The 24,005-nt window shown below is 38.9% G+C and overlaps 1 protein-coding gene across 6 annotated transcripts in view; it reads left to right on the forward strand.

Moving 5' to 3' along the window:
- Positions 1 to 24,005, forward strand: part of LOC101480694 (TOX high mobility group box family member 2) — an 84,960-nt gene that overhangs the window by 40,781 nt on the left and 20,174 nt on the right. For all 6 annotated transcript variants that reach the window (XM_004554145.3, XM_076878342.1, XM_076878343.1 and 3 more), the window contains one exon: positions 21,294 to 21,557. In XM_004554145.3, the coding sequence (XP_004554202.1) occupies positions 21,294 to 21,557 (264 nt within the window). The remainder of the gene's footprint in view (positions 1 to 21,293; positions 21,558 to 24,005) is intronic.

A 24,005-nucleotide genomic window follows, 5' to 3' on the forward strand; every position in this document is an offset into this window, starting at 1 on the left:
CCATCATGACTATTAAACCACTATCCCAAGATTAAGGGTCAGTTCACCCACTTTGCAAAACATATCTTTTTGCCTATTCCTTTATGATGCAGAGAGGCATTTTCCCGGATTTTTAAAAAGAGGAAGGCGCAATGAGGTCTAACAATTGGGGCTCATGGGAAATCAGAAAACTCCGTCAGAAATAAAAACCAGCTTGTCTGCAAATATTTCAGGGGAGACCCGCCCCTTTTTGCCAATTTCATGATGCAGCATGCCCATGGACATGATTTAGGATTTCTCTGTTTAGACTTTGAGATGTAACCTACATCCTGCTCCCAAAAACAAAGGTAATAAAAACATAATTCAATGAGGAGAGATCATTAGAAGATATACAACTATCAAATTTGATGGCCCATCACAGCAGAATGGAATCCAGTGTTAGAAACTCAGACAGGATCCCACCACAATCTAGCTGCTGCTGGTAAAGATACACATGATACACTGATTGGCTTGCTTGAGGTGGAGGACTGGGTGTACAAAAGAGTCCACATGGGATAATAAAAGATGAGCAGTGAGATTTATAGTACGCAGAGTGGAGACAGATTGATTTGAAGTAGACGGGCGAAAAGATGATTGGACTAGAGCAGTGATGTCAGCATTGAGTTTTACAACACGGGAAAGGGGAAGCGATGTGAAGAATAGACTAGCAGCCAAACACCTGGGAAATGGATAGATGTTCAAGATACATCTAAAACTTTTTCCTGGGTATTCCAGATAATCTAAGATTGATGCTTTAATCTGTTTTTCAAAGTTTGCTTTTACTTTTTTTTTAATCTTGTTTTGTAAAATGTGTAACTGACCCTTTAAAAGTTAATGTATTTATAACACCAACCCCTCCCAAAACATGCCTCTACTCTGACAGCCCTTTGAAGAAGTAAAGATCCGGCAAAATGCCCTCACTTTCTAAAAATGTGCTTAGTCTCACGATGTAACATTTAAATTGGGCCTTTTGATGAACAAGAACATATGTACGTGCTCTTAAACACACCCACATATATACCCATAAACCCGTACACACATGTTCTCATAAAAAACCCTCACACATGCATTCACACGCCATCATCCTATAGCCGTAAGATTGCCTTTCCTTTGATGTTGGGATTGAGTAACTATAGTGAGAGGTCGAGCAGGAGCTTTAGCAGCTTATTGTCTACTTACGGTGCACATCGGAGACCTCGACGTCCATCGTTGTTAGCTACATTTCCAAATCTGCCCTAATTATGTCACTTATATGCATTTGCTTGTGCTAATTGGGATAAATGTCCAGCTTTGTAGTTTCCCAGCTGCAGCGGTCATATGTCAATCACCAACACCCACTCCAGGTTTGCAGTGTTGTGTCAACAAATACCTTCTTAGTGGATAAGGCAATTTGGGCTTTTCAAAACATGTCAGTTGCAGCTCTGTCGGTGCTGTCAAATAGACTCTTACACACCAGTTCTGAATAGCACTCTGAACACAGAGTTCGCTGTTTGGTGCCTGATCCTTTAATAGAGAACATTAAACGTGAGATTTCAAAGAGGATGTGCACCTTTTGCTCAGGAGCTAATGGTTGCAAAGGGTTTTTAGCACATTTAATAAACTATATTATGCTAAAAAAAACCCAATAAAGGTGTGACCATTGTGTGAATTTTCTCTTTCCCTTGCACTCTCTCTTTTTTTTAAACAACCATCCACTACTATTTGCTGCTTTTGTCACCTAATAGATAATATCTTTAGGTCTTGGATTGATGATCAAGTAATACAAGCACAAAAAACATGATACATTGAGCTTTTTTGGGCTATTTTCTTACTAATAACAAAAATAATCATAAAAATGAACCCCTGCTGAGAACTACCTGACTGGCATTTTTCAATAGGGAAGTTTTCTTTAGTCTAACTACATAAAAGCTTCCCTTAACAATTTTGCGAGGGCTGTCCAAATCATTATATTTTAGCTGAGTTGTGTAGTATTTTATTCGTATACTGAGATTTCAGAAGAGGTTAACCCATGTATTTCTTCAAAGCCATAACATTCAGGGAATGTGTCTGCATTTTCTTTTTGCAAAATTCGTTCTGACCGCTCGCTGTGTATACAAGTCAATCATTTCCCAATTGACGCTTATGCATTAGCTGTGCGGCGGTTTGTTACATGTGGTTTTCTTTTGAAGTGAAATCAGGCAAATTAGAGGTTCAAGTACACTCTAAGAAATAAAATGTTGTATTTACTCCACCCAGTTATGTCAACCGGTTCCACACAACTGGGTTAGTGAAATATAAAATGTATGATATATTTAATTTGAACAACAAATTTTAAGTAAATCTGATAAATCTACTCACCCAAAACACGCTCTACTGAAACTATAGGATTAAATCACTTTAACAGAATTGCAACTTATTCTATTTAAGTTTGTAAATTAAAAAAATTGAACACCAGTTTATTCAGTTAACCTAACTTTAATAACACTTTGTGTAAAACTTGTTGAAGCACACTTTGAGCAATTCAAATGCTTCTAGATCTTTTTTCTTAAACAATCTTTACATATATTCAAGTGCATTTTAAGTGCAGGAAGACAAGATAAAGAATGTCATGTTAAACTGAAATGATTAAAACTGGAAAGTGTTGTGATTCCAACATTTTTAACATTAACATGACTTAATGTAAACTTGATTGGGCTACAATGAAAAGCCCACAATACAGCCCTGCAAACAGCTGGTAGAAATTACTTTAGTGTCATTTTTGTCCATATTTACAAAAATAACCTTTGCTTCAAAACTTAAACTGAAGTCCAAAGTTAGGAGCAGTCTTTTTCAGTGTAGTTGGATGTTGGTAAAGGTTCAAGAACAAAGAACGCAGAAAAGTGAAAGGCCTTGCAGAAGTTCTTGTGGCAATTCAAACTGAACAGTTTATGAAGTGCAAGGAGAAGGGTTCGAGAACCTTAAAGTTCAGTGTCCTCTATAGTTCAGTGCAGGCTGTTTCACTCAAGCAGTTTGTTTTTCAGAACCTGCACCTTCATGGATAGGTTGTTCCCATCCAACTCCATCAGCACCTTCTGAAGAAATTCAAATGTGTATTTCAGGTGCTTTGGGTAGCTCAGATTTAGACTGTAGATTAATCCAAGCAGGAGGGCACAACCCTTTGCCACATCACTAAGAGCTTGCAGCACAGTGCATCCTTCTACGATGACACCAATGTCCTCAGGTGTATCTGCAGAGTTTGCTCCTTCATGTCTGAACAACATAGACTCCCAAAGTCAGCTTCTCTGTTTCTCTGCTTGCTCCAAGATCCACATAAATAAAAATAAAAGAAAAAGATAAGTTAATTGCGTACATATACATATGGACAAGTAAGTCCACCTTCCATTTCCAATCCCAAATTAAAAAAAGGAAAATAGCTGATCATTTTCCTTTTTTAACTTACCAAGAATTCCTTGAACAGGTCATCTGGCTTTTCATTTAAGTAGAGACAGACAGCTTTCAGAATGCATTCCCGTCGAACATCAATGCTGGGATTCTGGTGGAGATAAGAACTCAATATGAGGGAAGTTTCCTATTTTGGTTCCTTTCAACCTCTTTACAAAACAAAGTCAAAAATATTAACACATAATCCAGATAAGTGATTAAGCAATGTTTCATAACTCACATCAGTGACGTGCAGTGAGGTTCATGATTGGTAAGGCACTGACTCCTCTGAGTCAGATAAACAAATATATGAACTCAAAAATCGAAGCTTTTCAATTTTGACATTACGTGAAAGCTTTCATTTTTGCTTTAATAAATTCTAGATTGTTCAACAATATATTTAATAATTGTGCCCCTAAAAATATTCAAATTAAATAGAAGATTAGAACTGGGCAATATGGACTTAAAATCCTATCATGACATTTTGTGGTATTTTTTGCGATAACAATAAGTCTGTGAAGGTTCTCAGTTATCCAGGTCATCGTAGTCTAAGGCGCTTGGAAAGAAAAGTGAAGCTTCTTCAGTGAAGAAGCTTCTCGGATGAGAGATGAAACGTCTTCAAGCAACTTAAAGAAGTCCAGACGCTTTTCTTTCCAAGCTTCTTAACAATAAGAGTTACAATAAAAGATCATAATAGTATTTTTGCCTATAAATCTATCAATGCAGCCTCACAAATACAAATACTGCAAATTAAACTTAGCAAATGTGCTATTTAGACAAACCAGCAGTTATTTATCTTGTTGAATTGATAATAAGTTTGACATTAATGGAAGTAATAGTCTCAACTAAATTATCATATATATTTTTAGAGGTTTGAAAGCAGTCTATCATTTTAATCACATAGGACGTGTTTTATCACAATATTGATAAGCGATGCAATAAGTGCCCAGCCCTACAGAAGATGCATTAAAATTTATTTAGGTTTGGTGTGTCTCATTTTTTGTGTGTAGTAAATAAATTGGTCAAATGACCTGGAAACAATTATAGAAAAATCATTCATTTTACATCAATTTATTAATTTATAAATAGGAGATGCATTAAAATAAAATTGGTGCGTCTCATTGCTTAGGACTGATTTGGTGTCAATTTGTCCTTTGTGAAATTTACTGATGCTCCCTAAGAGTGCTGCTTTATCCACTGTGTCAATGGCGCTCTCAGTGTAATGTGATTACACTGTGAATCCATATACGTGTACCTCTTATACATGTTGCCTTTAGGGTTCAGCACTGCCCTCCATCAGCCTCACTCCATGCATTTTTGCAGCACATTTATGACCAATAACATTAAACATGTAACACAGATTCGTCAAATACATTAGGTAGTCTGCAAGTCATCATCTGTATTACATGTGTAATCAAACATGTACGTTGGCAATTTAGAGAAACAGCAGTGGGATTGCGCATGTGTGTGTCTGTGGTGAGACACAGCATCATCATTGCCTCCTCTCAGCGTTTTACCTTGTATTTGAACAGAAAATCCGTAATGACAGCAATTTTGACCATAAAAATATTGAAATCACACAGAAAGCAAATTAAAAATCTACTGTACAAATTGAATTTCTCTTTTGTTAGTATTTTACTTCTCATTAAGGTGCCTCACTTGACTGCATGTCACTGATTCACATGTATCTACAAAATATTCAAATTTACACATATTCAGTTGAAAAAAAATTCTGATTAATGACAGACACAGAAGTTGAAGAAGCATTCAAATAATTTCAGAGCTCAATCAAGGTCAACTAAAATACATACCCTATCCATGGCTGCCATGATTAAGTTGATATTGCGTTTAGCTGTTCCCCCCTTCTTTTTGAACACTCTAAGGTGGTCAGCGTAGTGGTCCAGCTTGGCCATGAAAGTCGACAACAAAGGGACCATGGTGATGCGGGCGAACTCCGCAACAACCTGAAACATATTAAAAATTACAACTAGAGAGTATTCTCTATTAATTTGATTAGAGGCCACATGCAAGAATGTTACAACTTTCAGTCAAACATTTTGTATCTTTTAAAATTAACAATTTACAGTACTTTGTTCTTCAAATACAAGTTCTTATGAAAATGACTTCCAATAACAAAGTTAGTAAGAATTACCTCAGTCTCTGAAAACAGGGCAGGCCATCTGTTTTTGACCTCTGCAATGAATGGCATGTCTTTGATGATTTCCTGTCTTCGGTAGCGATGATAGCCAATGGAAACTGATACAAGGAGTTAAATGGATTATATATAACAGTATTACACATTATTCTGCACTTCAATGACAACAGATGAACGCATGTCTTATACTTTACAAATCAAAATGTTAATCGCTTAAATCCCTGCGTTTGACACTAAACCAGAAATCAACATGGAGTCGAATTCTTTCAAACAATGTAGCAAGTTAATTGAGGCACATTTCTAAAATACACTATACATTCATTTCATTCTTCAAACTACAGGATCGCTGGCGCTCCCGGTGGTCATTACTGATGTCAGGGAGCAGGTGCGGTAGATGTTGGGAGTAATTTTAAAACTGTCGGTCTTAGTAGGCAAGTCTCACCTTAACAGGAATCGCAAAAGATTTTGGAAAATTACACCGAAGCAGGTTCAACAATATTTGTTAAATGTCTTCATACTTCTAACACGTGAGAGAGGTATACAAACTAGAGTGTTAAAAAATTTACCAGGCATCATTTGTTTAAAAAAAATGCAAAAGTATTCCCGAAAGTGTCAGATGTTTATCAGTTAGTATACATTAATCAAATTTGTCATCCTTAAATTGTTGTACTTACCAAATAATCCTCAGATGGCGATGGATTCTATCCAGGATACTAAGCATATGCAAGTCTCAGTTGAAAATGGCGGATGATCAAACTTCCACACTGCACATGTGCAAACTTAGAAGTATGGAGAGCCTATTAGGACAATCCTCTTTAAATTAAAGTGCTCTTCATTTTAAATGAACTTTTTACGTTGGATTTAATTTACTGCATTTTGTTGTATTGAAATCTTATGTTGTTAATTAAATTCAAAACAACATACTTGTGTTTAAAGTTAAAAATCAATTGGTGGCATTAGTTTTAACATAAAACATTTACATAATGCTACCAACATCAGTGTGTCATTTCTTAGAGTGTATATATATGATAAATTTATATGATTTTCTGCGTCGGGTTGTAGCGGTGATTACTGTGTAATAAAGAAACCCAGATTAAATATATTCAGTATATTCGTAAACAATAATCACCAATCATAAGGAGTATATAACTTTTTAAAATGCTTTCCCTACTTTCTAAGATTAAACCAATCCCCAGCTGTGTGTGTAAAAAAAAAAAGGGCTTCCTGTTACTTCTTTTCTATTTATTCTGTGTGAATAGCACAGTAGAGACTGATATTCTTTGGTCTTGTCGACAATGCTCAGAAATACTCGACCCTCACAATTGGTAAAGCTTTTTGTGAAAGAAGCCCATAAGCTTTAATGCAGGTTTTAACACTGCAGTAAGATACCCAGCCAAGCCTTTACATGATGTGCGCCTGTGAAAAAGGTGCATGTAGCCAGAACAGAGACTCCTTTGTTTGCATGTCTGGGGTCTTCCACGGCGTACACACTGAGGTAACAGTCCAACACAGCCAGAAGATTGCATTACACATAACATCTCTGTGCTTTTTAAAAGTGAAAACCACAAATCAGAAACAGTTTTGATGGGGCAGCTCAATGTACACCTGGACACAGTCCACTCAAGCAAGATGTTTTCAAGGCTTTAAATACTGTATGGTCTCTGTACAAAATATGCATGCATACTGCACACATGGGCAGTTTGATGGAATTAATATTTTCCATGTGGTTTTTCCTGTTGCGATTTCAGCTTATAAGCAAAAGTGTGGGTGGGTTATTATGTTTACTGGCTTTGCTTGTATCTGCCCACACACACAAAGCTAAGTCGATAGTTTGTAGAAATAAAGATTATGAAATATCTCAATTATCCCAATTAACTAAAACATGTTTGTGTAAGCAATAAAGAGTTTTAAATCACTTTCCTGACTCCAGACCTCCAGCGTGCCATATGTCACATTTCTTCTTTTTTTTTCTTTCAGTTAAACACACGGACGTCTAGTGTGCGCTTATTGACTGCTAACTCCCCAGCTATAAAAACAATGAGCCAATCAGCCAATTTTCTGACTGGGGTAAAAAAAGTGAATATTGTTTACAGAAATTCCTAAATCAGCACTTTTTTTTTCCTTCCCAGAAATGTGAAAGTGTTGTTTTGAACAATAATTACTGCAACTTCTGTGTTAACTGAAAGTGACAAAAATATGACAATCTCTGCTGGAGGCAAAATAAACCCCAACTCAGAAAGAAAAACTGTTGAATTTCAGTCTTAATAATATAATGAAAATGGCAGCGTGCTAATATCAGCCTTGTATATGTAAAATAATGCTGGTTGCACTGTATATTTTTGCAGCACTGTAACAGCGGCATGGGAACGATCACAGCCAAACCAAAATGGCTTCCTTCACCCACGCCAACACAAATTCTAATTTTGTATAAAGAGAAGTGCTCGTGATTTGGATTCATATCAGCCCGATCAGTCTGCAGGATTTCACTGACTTTTACGTTCGTATATATTTCTCTAGATTTTTTGCACACCTCCCCTCGCCCTAAAGTGTAATAAGAGTCTGTGTGAAGAAGTCCATGTGTGTATATGTGCGTGCTGAGGATGAAGCCAAAAAACTGAAGATAGGAAGGAAAATTTATTTAGACAAATATTAGAGAAGGAAAAAATGAGCCAGTGGCATGGGGTCGAGGGGGGCATACTTGTTGCATTGTATCCCATTGCAGAAGACAAAGCTTTGGGGCCACTAGTCCTTGGAGAAGCAGCAAGTTTCAGCCTGTTTATGCCATTGCATTTTTGGCTTCAAGGTGTCTCGCTGAGCTGCGCGTCTCTATTGATTTGGCTGACTTTAGGAGAACAGTGGCTGATGGTCGAGATCAGAATAGAAATCTAACTTGTTGGATGCAGACTTGATCTTTTTTCTCTTCATTCTTCTTTTTCAGGCTATAGTTCAGTCTGTTTATTTTTGTATATTTCTTAAGTCTGCCACTCCACCCAGCGCCTTTGTCCCGAAACTGTATTGCTTTCACACATGTGGATTTGACTAAGCTTCATATGCACAAACTAGTACGTCGGCAGTCGCTTTGGATGCACTTCAGTTCAGCTGAGTGAAAATTTGTTGGCTTTATGGTTTGGTCAATAAGGAATTTGTTAAAGAGTTATTATACATCGCATTTCAAACCACTTTTCTTTTGTATAGAAAATTTATTTTCCTTAAAAAATAAAAGTGCTTTGTCTACCTTAAAACTGAAGTTAAATGCTACATTTGTTTATTACTTGTAATGCAAAAGTCAATCAAATGAGTAAATTTACCTTAGCACAGAACGTAAGTTTAGTACATGAATAACTTTTTTTTTTTAAAGAAGAACCTTTTCACAGGACTCTATGCAATCCTATTGACGACTAAGTACACCCTTACTGCGTTCATCTAAAGTGAGAAGGTAAGTAGCAGCCAGATGTTGAAATCAACTGCACTTGATTAACTGATAATCAGCAAGCAATGCTGCAGTTATCATGTTAAACGCTAAAATTCAATACATTTGGAAAAAAACAGAACAAGTATGGCTTGTTTGGAAGGTTTGCCAGGAGAAAGTGTTTTGTCTGTAAAAAATGAAAAAGAAACCAACAGAAAAACATGACAGCATGGCTTAGATTTGCATCCGAACAAATTACGAGACTTATGGAACAACGCCCTTTTGGCAGAAGAGACCAAAGTGAAGGTGTTTGACCAGAGTTCACAGCTCCCCATTTGGCAAAAACCAAAGACACCATATTAGCACAAACACCTCACGCAAACTGTCAAGCATGGTGGTGGAGGGGTGATGATTTGGGCATGCTTTGCAGTCATTGGACTGGGGCATTTTACAATTAATGTGTTAACCGTGAATTGCTCTGTATACTAAATTATTCTCAAGTCAAATGTGAGGCCATCTGTCTGACAGCTGAGGCTTTGCTGAAACTGGGTCATGCAATAGGACAATGATAGCAAGCACAGCAGCAATTCTGCAACAGAATGACTGAATAGAGAGAGTTGTGCATCAACTAACACCTGTAAACCTCAATAAAAACTAAGATACGGTGTAAAGAAGAGTGGGCCAAAATTCCTCCACAAAGGTGTGACTGTGATAAAGTCTTACAGAAAACAATTAGTTCAAGCTATTGCTGCTAAACGTGTTCCTACAACCCACTGAATTGTGGGGTGTACCTAGTTTTAAACAGGACTATTTATAGTCCTGTTTAAAACCTTCTCTTTCATATTAATGTATATGAGGTTTGGTGTCTGATATGTGGATTTTATTCTTGCGGATACATTTTAGCCTTACTCATAAAATGCACACTTGCACTTTTGCTGTATTGCCAGCAGCTACATTCACATCAGGATCAGTGCTGACCAATAAAAGAAGTATTTGAAGTACCGTAAAAGGACAGAGTGTGGGGAACGGTTAAAGTGGACATTTCTTCATTTTGATCAGGGAGAAGATGGAAATTCTCTGAGATAAATGTATAAAGGATGAATAGCAAAACCTCATCAAGTAGCAAAGGAAGGCTTTCTGAGTGAAATTAGTCCAAATGCATTGCTTGCTAGGAAGTATGCATATCGCTTCTCTGAGAGAGCTTAAAGGATTAACATTTTAGCAAATGTGCTCATTCACTTTCTTGGCTAGAGTCAGATGAGAAGATTGATACCGTTATAACTTCTGCTGAGTAAATGTGAAGCCAGACAGTAAGTCTAGCTTTTTCAAATGAAATCAAAAGCAGTCTGGCACATAACCCCCATAAACAACATTTAAAAAAAAATAACTTTAATTATCACGTTAAATAAATGAACTATATCTTAACAATTAGTTAATTGAGCTTTGAGTCTGAGGTGCTGCCAGGTTTTATTTCCAGTATTCTCCCAGATTAAAAAAGTGGATAGCTCTCTTAAAAACATCTAACATGATGATATTTTGTCAATCAGTCAGTCGAGCTCCAGATGTTGTTTGCTCGGTATAGATCCAGCGCTCCCTCGCTCTATTTTCTCTACCTCTATATTTCTTTCTCTCTCTCTCTCCTTCTTTCTCTCTGAGTCAGAGATACCTCAGTACACCCTGGCACCGAACACCCAATGTGGGCGATGCTGATGTGAAAAGGCACCGTTACTTAATAGTGACTCACAGTGCACCATTATACCCCCACCACCATGACTGCAAACTCTTCTCACTTCGCAACGCTCTATCTCCCCACCAAGCTTCCCCTTATACTTCAGTCTTTCTATCGTCCATCCTTGCGTTCTTCCCCAGCAAGATGAAAAACAGGGGGACATTTGAGACAAAGGATGAAAAAATAAAAATTGAGGGTCTGAAAACGCCAACACGCATCTCACTTCTTCTTTAAAAGCTGCACAGAGCCGCTGGCAAGGTCGGCAGAACGAAGTAGAGATACATATTGCGCGGCGTGTATTTAAATTTCAAGAGCGTACAATTCAGGCGGAAAACAGCTATGAACCAGCGCTGAGGCGTCGATATCTGAAAACAATGCTGGAGAAACATCAGAGGAACATCCTCACAACATCCACACCCATGCTAGGAGGGATTGTAAGATACAGTTGGAACCAGGAATTGTTAGTTCTTTATGTAGGTCAGTACATGTCAGCCAATAAGTCCAATTACCATTGCTCTCTGAAATAGAATGGGCAGTGACCTCTACTCTGCTGTCATAGGACTGAAATGGATGGAAGGATGCCTCTGATATAAGTGATATATATTTTCATTCAGAATAATAATAAAAAAAGATAAACAGAGTCTAGAGTAGATGACAGGATGACAAATGGTTCGAGAAAAGGAGTCCAAAGTGATGTGAGAAAGTCAACATTTTCATTGTTGGAATATGAAGAGTTTAATCTATCATCTTTTGATATCGGAGGCTTTAAAGCACGTCTAAACGATCCACTGTCACACTCTTTTTAGTGTACTCCCTCAAATAGTACAGTACATACCCCGCAGAAAGGCAGCACTCCCCGAAAACAGCAACTTATCAGCAGCAAGAGTGCACTCAATGATTCATACACTCTTTTAAGAGAACTTGAAACCTTGGCTCTATTTTGGTCCCGGCCTCTCTCCTCCTCTCTCTCAGTATATGCAGCACAATGGAGCACAGGGATTTAGTGGGACTAAGTAGTTTGATATTTCTATTGGTTTTCTGCATGTATTTCCACTCTCTCTTCCCTTTTCTCCTAGTGATCTTTCTCATCATATGGAGACCAAGGTCATGGCTGATTGAAATATAATAGAAGTGTAGACATCTGGCCTAATACTGTGGGAAGTTAAATCTATTTTAATGGCCCCTGCCGCAGTGGATTCTCTCTGATGCACTCTTGCGCTTCACTGACAGTAAATCACAATGTTCTCTTATTGCCCTGACTGGAATGAGGGCATAGAGAAAGAACAATGAGGGATCCACATCATTTGTTTTCACCCCTCCCTTGCTTTTTCCTCTCCTCTGTGCTCCTCCTCTTCTCCCCTCTCCACTCCGTTTGCGACTCATAAAGCAAGGGGCTTAAAGAGAGTGACATCATGAAAATAAAAATAAAGGGGATTATGGGCAAGCTATTGTGCCATATGTGATTACTGGGGCTTCCATGTTCCCTAGGGGAAGATGAGTGACTACGAGACAACATATTTTATTTATTTATACAATTCGCTCTAATGAATAAGAATAGGAAATGTGGCTGAGCCCACTGTATTGTGCCCTTTGTCAGGAAAAAAAAATGAAGAAAAAGAACTGCAGCCCTGGTCCAAACATTAAAGAATTTTCTGCTTCTCTCTGTTGCAGTACAAAGATCACCCTTCATCTTTAACTGAGTTGTTTTTTCCCTTAAATCGAACTGACATAAATGTGCAGCGCATGGCCCTTTTTCACACCTTTTCAAAATACTTCCTTTGCGGCCGTGTTTTTAGAGTTCACGTACAATCTAGTACAGGTCCACCCACATCTGCAATGGAGAGTCAGGTCCTTTTTACCCACCTAAATGAGATCCATTTTGATGTGACATTTGAGAGAATTACCAGTGCATAGGGGAGCAGGGAGGAGGTTAGCTCACTCTTTAGTGATTGGTTGAAGCTTACCACAGCCCACCTGTCCTTTAGTGACGGACGCTACCTATGACCCTGAGCTACTATTGGATGCGGTGAAATAGCCCCCCACACACACACTTCACTTATCCCAGTTCTTTCTTTCTGTCAGTCAACCTGGTGGGTCTGCTATTCCATTCTCCTTCCATTGTACTTCGCTGTCTGCTTTTCTTGATACATCACCCAAATGGAGTTCCTTGGCGTTTAAAAGCCAGGTCAGATAGCCTCTGTAGACCCCGCAGACTGCCGCTGTAATGTTCACTTGTGTGGCACGCTTTAGCTCAAACACACATTGATGATGAGTTTGATTTCTGCCCTTTCTCAGTGCTGCAAGTTTCATCTTTGAAGGTGAATTTTAAAGATTTAGCATTGCCACCCGTCTATCTCGACCACACAGGGTGGACGTGAAAGCCGTTATATATGCATGGCCAGCTGTTGTTTGTCACCAAAACCGTGCTGCTCTGTCATTTTTAACAAAGAAGCATATGGCTGAATGACTTTCCATAGGACGCTTTATACTCATTCAAAGTTATCGAGTTTTGTAATGTATGTGTGTTCTGTTAAAAATAAAAATAAGGGAACACTTGCACAATTTTAACTTTTACTTTTGGTGTAATTTTGAATCCAAGTCTCAAAGTGTTGATGATTATGGTTTCCGCCGACCATTGTCAGTTAAGATCTTAAACTTGAGTATTTCATTCATCGAGTGTTTCCTTAATTGCAGTAAGTGGATAATATCAAAAGAAAGACAGCTAAAACGCTAATAGCAAAGTCCATCCAAGACAAGCCGCTCTTGGCTTTGGACAGTTCACCTCTCTTCAGCCATGACAGGCTCTCTGCGTACTGTGCAACATTTTCATTTTCCTGTATTTGATTAACATGTTATTGTTCCCGCAAGAGCCGTCTTCCACTAAACACCTACAAATGATTCCATCGCCGAGCTAATGACTTCATCTCCTCTTCTCAGCCATTTGGGTAAAGAAAACTTTAAGTTAAGCCAACTAACACATTTATGTTTAATGATAAGTTAATTACTGAAGATTGCTTGACAAACTGGAACGGTGTTTGGCTGCGGAATTTTTAACCTGCAAGTTTACACATAAAAGTGAAATTTTCAGTGTTGAGATTGCCATGTATACTGAGAGTTTAACAGCATTTGCTGTGTGCATAAACTGAGCAAACACAAGTTTAACAGGCTTTCAGGTAAAAACATTGCATAAGGCAGTGACTATTTTGCTGAAAAAAATAATTCATTACTGTTCTGCTAACTCTAAAGGGGGAAGCGCAATATCTTGAAACAATACAAGCAAGAATCAAATAAAATTTAAAAAAATACTTTGACCTTGAGAGCTGTTGAAGGGATCGATCTGTTTGATTATAGCTTTCCACTGAACCCCTAAGCACTGTTGTTTCAGTATAAAAACTACCATTAGCTAACTAAAAGAGAAGTTAGCCGAATTCAAAGCATGAGTAGACTCACAAAAAAACCCTTTAGATGTATTCCCTTTGTACTGGTCATCTCCATCAGAACTCCATAAAAATTTGAGTTGTGCAGCTTGCAACTATGGGAAGGTGTTGTTGTCTGTGACAACTTGCAGTTATAAAGCCTATCTCTGAAGATATTACATGCATGGTTTGTTGTCTTCGCAAGTAATGGTGCAGCTCCTGAGATGAGCTAATAGAGGGTATCAGCCGCACTTTAGATAGAAAAGATTCATCTTAACCCGACCATCATTCACGGATTAGAACCCGAGGTCCAAAATGCCGTAGAGCAGGTTACAAAGACAAGCCATTTTCATATATTCATTACCTCTCCAACTTCAAAAGTCTGCTCCTGATCTCAGTAAATGTAATAAAGCACATTGTTTTCTAACGCTGATATGTATGAATCTACCATAGCGGAATACTTCTTTAATATTTGCAACTGGCAACATTTTTTGTCCTATTAAAAATAGAAATGTTTAATATTATCTTGCATTAAATATTGAATTTAAGCAGCAAGTGTCCAGAAAAAGATAAGTAGAAGACAGATTTAATACTGGCATGCTAAACTGTATTGTTATGTTTAATTGGATCCCATATGTCTAAAGAAGAAAATGTGAGACTGAGGATGCTGTGCAAATTAATTACATTTTTTAAAAACTACATTACAACATTGTTGTAAATGCTGTGGATAAATGTTTAAGATCTGAACTCCTAATTACTTTGTTAATGTTACACTGGCAGCAATAATAAACAGTCTAACAGAATGTAGAGGACCATTCTGGTTCCTGAATTATTTTAGTAAGGGAAAAACACCCAGTTTTTTTCATAAATCACACCCTGTTTATGAGTGTGTGCTGGACGACTGCTGTATTCCTAGTGAGTTTCTGTGGGTGTACCCATAACCATAGCAAACCTTTTCGAAGTCAGACCATAAAACCTACCATCAGTTAGGCTCGATGGTCACTCCAAGTTTTTTGCATTTTGTATTCTGGATAAGTTTCCTCCCAGATGAATGTAGAGGCCAGATTTATAACTAGTCCGGTACCCCTTTACATCAACAGATAGGTTTAACCTCCAACATTAGCGGTCTGGTGGTTTGTGTGAACAGAGTGGCCACGGATAGAGTCAAATGGCTGGCTTGAATTATTGTTTCATTCTGCCTCTGTTCACTATATATATTATAAGAGTCTGGATCGACATGAATGGAAACTGCAACTCAACTGGTTGGAGAAGACCTACAACCACAAGGCAGTAATTCTAGTTGTTTTCCAAAAAAAACAAGGAGTGGTTTAAGCATGATGATAGGTACTTAAGAGCCACAAGTCGCATCTGTGAACTTAGTTATAGAATGTGAAAAATAGGTGTTTTGATGTCAAGTCACAAGTGATGTACAAAAGAGATTTGGTACCATCATGTTTAACTCAAAGAATAAAGATAGATTAGAAAAGAACCAATAGAATCCAAAGTAATGTCCTTGTCTTCAAAAATGACGGATTTGCTGAAATTTCACCTCTACAGAGGAGGGTGAAGGTTAGAGAGAGAGAGATGGCTGAATCAACATTTGGTGTTTCTTTTTGACCTGTCTCTCTTTTATCCACTCCTCTCCTTGTCCTGAAAGACAGTATATTTATGAATTATTTATCCATGTTGGAAAATGTTAAACTTGTGATGTCCTTGTCCTGTGTCTTATCTCCAAGGGCATCATAAGAAGCTGTAAAGAAAAAATAAAACATTTAAAAAGCAATGGAAGGCACAGTCATAAAATAGCCTTGACAGAATTCAAATCTTGGTACAGGCGTACAGTATATATGACAACAGCAATGTTTCTTCTTACGAAGAAGAAATGTCCCAAATGCAAGATGTGTTTTTCACTGTAAAATTGTACCAATCCTGAGTTGTTTAAATCCCCTAAATCTCTGATCACAGTTCTAGAGATCGTATAGTAGCAGTATTAACTATTCAGCATCATTTTGGCTATTCAGTATCAGTGTGGTGTCTGGCACATTACTCATCCTGATATGAACAATCATACAGTGAATTTCTTTCTAAAAGTTAATTAATTGGCGATAGTTTAACCTCTATGCCTCTTATGTACCTTTTGAGGGGGGTTGAGGATGACAGCTACTCATTAATACCAAACAAGCCTCAAATTCCATCCTTACATGAAGATTGAGACTTTAATGATACATTGGCAGGGCAGGACAATATCAACAGTAAGCGCGTTAATGACACTTTGTTTGGTTTTTGCACTTTTTGCATTAGAATGTAGCTACTGGTACTTACTTTGGTGTTCATCCACCCATTTTCTTCTGCTTACCCAGCTCAGGGTTGTAGGTGGGGCTGGTGCCAGTCTCAACTCTCATACACCCTGGACAGTCTGTCACAGGGTTTAGACACAAAGGTAGACGGCCATTAATACCCATATACAATTTAGAATCACTGATCAACCAAACCCATGTTTTTGGACTGTGCATGAAAACCACCTGGAGAGAATCCAAGCTTAGTGGAAACTTGCAAACTCCAAAGAGAAAGGCCTCCTGGATTTGAACCCAGGACTTTCTTTCTGTGAGACAACAACGGTAATGACCACAACACCATGCTGCTCTTTCTTAGATGTCACATCATGTCAGAACCTGTTCTCTGGTGACCTCTCCAGCCTTAGTTTTGTGCTTGGATGCTCAGACCATTACCACCATGCTGTATATGTAGCCATAAGTCACAACATTATTATCCTATACAGGGAGTGCAGAATTATTAGGCAAGTTGTATTTTTGAGGAATAATTTTATTATTGAACAACAACCATGTTCTCAATGAACCCAAAAAACTCATTAATATCAAAGCTGAATGTTTTTGGAAGTAGTTTTTAGTTTGTTTTTAGTTTTAGCTATTTTAGGGGGATATCTGTGTGTGCAGGTGACTATTACTGTGCATAATTATTAGGCAACTTAACAAAAAACAAATATATACCCATTTCAATTATTTATTTTTACCAGTGAAACCAATATAACATCTCCACATTCACAAATATACATTTCTGACATTCAAAAACAAAACAAAAACAAATCAGTGACCAATATAGCCACCTTTCTTTGCAAGGACACTCAAAAGCCTGCCATCCATGGATTCTGTCAGTGTTTTGATCTGTTCACCATCAACATTGCGTGCAGCAGCAACCACAGCCTCCCAGACACTGTTCAGAGAGGTGTACTGTTTTCCCTCCTTGTAAATTTCACATTTGATGATGGACCACAGGTTCTCAATGGGGTTCAGATCAGGTGAACAAGGTGGCCATGTCATTAGTTTTTTCTTCTTTTATACCCTTTCTTGCCAGCCACGCTGTGGAGTACTTGGACGCGTGTGATGGAGCATTGTCCTGCATGAAAATCATGTTTTTCTTGAAGGATGCAGACTTCTTCCTGTACCACTGCTTGAAGAAGGTGTCTTCCAGAAACTGGCAGTAGGACTGGGAGTTGAGCTTGACTCCATCCTCAACCCGAAAGGGCCCCACAAGCTCATCTTTGATGATACCAGCCCAAACCAGTACTCCACCTCCACCTTGCTGGCGTCTGAGTTGGACTGGAGCTCTCTGCCCTTTACCAATCCAGCCACGGGCCCATCCATCTGGCCCATCAAGACTCACTCTCATTTCATCAGTCCATAAAACCTTAGAAAAACCAGTCTTGAGATATTTCTTGGCCCAGTCTTGACGTTTCAGCTTGTGTGTCTTGTTCAGTGGTGGTCGTCTTTCAGCCTTTCTTACCTTGGCCATGTCTCTGAGTATTGCACACCTTGTGCTTTTGGGCACTCCAGTGATGTTGCAGCTCTGAAATATGGCCAAACTGGTGGCAAGTGGCATCTTGGCAGCTGCACGCTTGACTTTTCTCAGTTCATGGGCAGTTATTTTGCGCCCTGGTTTTTCCACACGCTTCTTGCGACCCTGTTGACTATTTTGAATGAAACGCTTGATTGTTCGATGATCACGCTTCAGAAGCTTTGCAATTTTGAGACTGCTGCATCCCTCTGCAAGATATCTCACTATTTTTGACTTTTCTGCGCCTGTCAAGTCCTTCTTTTGATCCATTTTGCCAAAGGAAAGGACGTTGCCTAATAATTATGCACACCTGATATAGGGTGTTGATGTCATTAGACCACACCCCTTCTCATTACAGAGATGCACATCACCTAATATGCTTAATTGGTAGTAGGCTTTCGAGCCTATACAGCTTGGAGTAAGACAACATGCATGAAGAGGATGATGTGGACAAAATACTCATTTGCCTAATAATTCCGCACTCCCTGTATGGAGTACAAAATGGAGCCCAACTGATTTATTCGTGTGCTACTATTAGCTATTTTGCAGATTATTGTATTTATAACAGCTGTTAAATTAAAAATTAAACATTATAATGAAGACACAGGAGAAACACCCTTCAACCATGTTATGGTTGGACAAACCATTGCATCTTGTTAAATGTAGAGGTACTCATATAGTGTCTTTCCACTGCAAGTGTCAGTGTTCCAGTCACATATTCATCCACACAGCACTTTTATCTGTGCCTAATATCTTTCTAACATTTTCACACACTCCGATGGATACATAAGGAGTAACTTGGGATTTGGTATCTTGCTCAAGGATACTTCGGCCTGCGAACCAGAGTTGAAGAATCGATCCACCAATCTTCCAACTTGTAGACTACTGTATATACAGCTGCCCCGAGTAGAGTTGACCAGAGCATAAATAAGTAAATAAATAACTATGCGTAATAAATATTAGGGAAATCTGTTTGTGTTTCGTGTATCAGAAAGAAAAAAATATCGGCTGATGTATCAGAATATCGACTTTTTAAATCACCAAATATCGGTATCAGTAGTAAATATTCCATATGCATTAGGCTCTAGTGGAAGGTGCTAGAGTCATTTTATAAGTGGGGCTACACTGGCAGTCTGACCCTGGGAGTTGAATTCACACTGCTCAGCTTCATGAATGTTGAAAACCAAAAAACCAACGAGAACGCTCTCGGTCATGCCCTTGGCCTGATAGACCACCAAAGGGTTCGACTCTTCCATTAAAAACTGCTGTTTGATCTCTTGATGCAGTCCTGTTGTTCTCAAAGTTCTTCTTGAACGCTATATTTCAAAAGCCGAAAAAAGAAAAGTTTATGCTCCACACTCTCCAATTTTTAATTAATCAAGAACAATTTTTTTAAGAAAGATCCAAGAATTTCAGTGAAATAAAGGTTAGCACAATAACAGAAACAGCTGTGACTCAGTGGGGTCTCATGAATCGGGCTTGTTTGCACATACCCTCACAACGTTGGGTCCTGAGCAGGCTGGATCAACACTTTGGGGATTGTTGTGCAGGGAGGGCTTTTACCCTGGGGTGCTGAGCTTAGGTGTGTTTTTTTTAATCGTCGAAGTGGGTGATAAATGTCACAGTAACATTGCCAAGACCCAAGGTTTCTTAGCAGAGCATTGCATTGAAACAAGACAGTCAGTGTCATTCACTTTACCTGTCTGCAGCTTTAATGCTGTCGCTGATCAGTGTGCAGTCAAGTCAGTTTTGTTTGTATTCTTAGTAAATTTAATCGGCAGCATTTGTCTGTTAAGCGTAATAAAAAATGACAACAATAATAAATGTTAGACAAGGAACAGACATTTGCACAACTTTTATCATGGGAAAAGAAATTGTCAGCGATAATATTTCTAAGCAAGCGCCAAACAATGCGAGCGAGTGTTGTGAGAAAGAGAAAATAGCACATCATCCCCTGATGGTAAACATACTCCCTTTTATTATTATTATTTTCTCCCTAATGATAGTTCACATTATGAGACTTTTATCCTATCTTCAAGCACCAGTTCTGCTAGTGGGGACATTGTAGCTGTTCCTCAACATTTCTTGCCATTTGTTTGCTAAAAGTATTTGTTTGCAAGATGAATTGCTGCACTGGCAGGCGAGATGACAGCCTACACGAAGATGATATTGAATTGATTTCTGAAATGTTGCAGAACGGACTAGTTGATGTGTACCACGAGACATGAATAATAAAAATTCTATTAAAAAGCTCTTGAATGGCTGACAGTGGAATATTATTTGTGATGATTAATTTTCTTCAGTCATTATAAAGGGGAGTTGGCATCAGATTGCCTCTGACAAAATTGCTTTTCACTCCCTGGTGAATACCCTCTGTATGCTTTTTGAGAGCACAAAACCATATTTCTCAGCGCAATATTATGTCAAGATAGGCCCTGGAAAAGACATTTCTCATGTATCACCTTATTAGTGCCGTAAAATCTGTGCTGTTTTAACTGCTGGGGTCATTTGGCATATTCTGCATACATTTCACAATGACTCTGAGGTTTGACTAGTCCAGTTTTTTCCTTCCATTTCTAAAAATATGATTGGCATTATAATTACAAGCTTATAAAATAGCCTCTAAGTGACTGTCTGTCAGTGGCGTTTTTCAACGTAATGAATTTGATTAACTGTATCTTAAAGGCGTGCAGGCTGACAGTTTGTTTCTTCAAAGCTGTCAGGATTTCTGAATTATTCTGTGCAACATCTGTTGTCTAACTCTAATTAATTTGCGGCGTACATTTGCGTTGAATGATTTCTTTAACTTTTGCAAGTGCGACAAAAATTTGCATTTCTAATTAATTTTATTTTCAGCAAAACACACTGAATCGACTGCCGCAGTTCAGCGGTGTCTGGAAGTGTCTGCACAAACAACACGGAAACAACAGAAATCAGCAGGTGCATTTAAAAGCTAATTATGAAGCTTTTTATTTACTCAGGAGCGTTAGCTGTTTCCTTCCCCGGATGATTACTCAAGTTTGTTTTGCCATTCAAATGCTTTCTAATAGCACTGAAAGGGTTTTATTGATATTGTAACTAACTATGACACTGCTTTGACATGCAGGTACATAAGCGCTCCGGGGCGGAAGGATCGCCCATAGACAAGACCTGTCCTTGCATTTTTCTTTGTGTTTGTTGATAGACTGTGTGCTAGGGGGAAAAAAACGAAAGTCTTATTGCGACTTTGTTCCCAAAATAAGTAAACAAACCTGTCTTCCCCTTTCCTCTTCATGCTCTTCTAAAAAACAGATTGCTTTTCTTCTGCTTTTTCAGAGCTACTCCAGTCAGGGCAGAGGCGGCAGTGGTGGCGGAGGAGGAGGAGCTGGGGATGAGGACTACGAGATTCCCCCCATCACACCGCCGAACCACGCCGACCCTTCTTTGCTCCACCTCATGGAGCACGAGTCAGGTTACCCCTTTCACTCCCTGCCACACAATGGCTTGCTCAACACCTACTCCTACCCCGAGCTGCCCGCACTCATGATGTCCAACATGCTGGGTCAGGAAACTCACCTCCTGTCTGGGCCTATGCACTCGGTGAGTACTTTTTTTTTTTTGTCCACCTTTTTAGCTGTGGCACTTTCTGCTCATGCAAGTCAAGCGCTGTGCCAGGCTATTAGTCTTTGTGGTCAGAGGATTGGAAGGTATCCAGCAAGTCAGCATAGAGAGCATTTCGTCTGAAGGTTTTACATGTTCTAGTCCTTTTAAGATTTTATGTGCTGCATCGAACAATATAAACATATATAAACTGTAAGGCCACAAAATAACCAACTCTTCTGCATGCTGATCATGTTTTTTCGTAATGGGAAAGCATTCTTCTATTAGAGTCATAATTAACTTGGTTCGAGGCCAAGGAAGCAGCGCTGAAGTCTGAGCAAGGCCAAAGTCTAAGCATAAATACAGAGAGCTGCTGTTTCCTTAACACCGAGACCACTGCAGCAGAACTTCTTTAATATCTGCACAGCTGCGCAAGTCAAAGATTTCATTGCCTCGAAAATGAGCCAAGAAGGGATGGAGAAACTCATTGTGGCGCGTTTTCTTTCGTTACAATCAGCAAATCCAAAAAGGAGAGGGGTAAGGATGAGTGGGTGGGGGAGGAGGGAGGGGATCCCTTGTCAGCTACTTTTTTATTTCAAAAGGACGCCAAGGACCTCCATTCTTCCCCTCAGTTAAAGGGACTTTCTCCCGTGTTAAACATGCTTCAGACTGAACATGTAAACACCCCCGGCGAACACATTCAAATGCTTTAATCATAGGATCGAATCAAATGAATTATAGATGGCCCGCGTGGTGAATTATTCAGCGTTATATACTTTCATCTGACATAAATATTACTTTTTTTTTCTCCGTGGCCTCCGTCATGAATATTTATGCTTTAATGTGAGCATCCGTGGCATTTATCCCCCGTTAATCAGGTCTTATGTGATTTTCAGAATCAAACCGCATAAGATGCAGACTCTTATTTTTTTTCCGTGGGTGGTAGCTGAGGCCTCCATTAAAGCCAGTCTTCAGGATTAGGTCACAATCCACTGGCTACTTTGCTGAATGTGCTCGGGTGCAGGAGGACGATGCCGCTGGCTCGAACGTCTGTCTGCTTTTTAGCGCGAGTGAACGCTCGAAACAAAGTGTTGATTAAGCTTTTAACATGAGAGCGCATACCCTGCGTCAAATGCGTGTGCACGGCACGTTTAAAGTTTATGTTATGTCCGTGTATGTATGTTCAATAAAGCCTCCAACCCCCTTTTTTCGGCCGGCAACAATTTCGAAGCAAACAAAGAGGGAGTACCTGCCTCTTAAACAGCTTTTGTTTCACCTTTGCAATTATTTATTTTCAAATAGCCCTTCAGGGTAATGTTCCATTTTCTTATTTCACACCCCCTTTTCTCATAAATGAACCGTCATTGTAATAAATCACCGCACAAACAGAGACTTGCACACACTGTGAAAGGTCCAGAGATTTATGTAACACATTCATGTTTCCCACTTCCACATTTTAGTACTACTCTAGCAGAGGCTGGCTAATAATAGCTGCTATTAATATTTCTTGTTGCCTAGCAACCCCAGCAAGTAATAGCTTACTCTGGAAAAATAGATGACCGATAAGGAAGAAGGAGGAGGGGTGGTGGTGGTGGTGGTGGTGGTGGGGTTGGAATGGGAAGGGGGGGATTCAATTCATTTATTATCTCCTGGGACAAGAGGAGCTTATTTCTGAGGCTGAGGAATAGGAAAGTAGGCTGTATATGAGAAATATTTTAACGCAATTGGAGATGACGTTATTTTCATTTTGCTTCCATTAGGGATGTTTCATTTGATGTTTCCCCAGCAAAGTCAATTAACCTTAATTTCATACTGATAAAGGTATAATAAGGAAGATTGAATTTATGTCTGCTGCATGCTTAAAGAATAATAAGGGTGGATAGAAATAAGCTCTCAGTGTAACCAGGGGCAGCAATGAAGAGACAAGCCTTTACCTTTGTTGTATTGTATTGACAAAAACCTTACAATAAACTCACAAAATTGAAGGAGATAACTGGGAAAAACCAAAACGCTAATCATTCAACAGCCTTCTTTCACCACCGCCGCCGAAGCAAATAAAAAGTCGACAGCATTACCTTAAGGATACGCTTCTCTTCAGTAACAGCTATCCTTCACTGCACATTTAAAACCTCCTACAAGTACAAGCTCAGCTGGAGCAACAGATACGCTTCATCTCGAGGGATGTTGTTGCTGTTTTTTGTACAACATTTAGCCTAAGGCTAAAGCTCTGTAAACTTCTCGCTGCTTTGGGATTCGCTTTTTCAGCTCACATCGATCCTACAGCAAACAGAGTTAAATCATTACAGGATTGAGAGCAGTGGATTGACCATCACAGTGCTGCATGGGCACATACAGTAATTTTGCATCAGTTTGTCCTTGTAGCTGTAGTCTGTATTAATAATCTTGAGCTTTCTGACCGCGCGGAAGTCATTTCTCTTCAAAAGCCCT

This window comes from Maylandia zebra, linkage group LG20 (assembly GCF_041146795.1).
Source record: "Maylandia zebra isolate NMK-2024a linkage group LG20, Mzebra_GT3a, whole genome shotgun sequence".
NCBI lineage: Eukaryota > Metazoa > Chordata > Actinopteri > Cichliformes > Cichlidae > Maylandia > Maylandia zebra.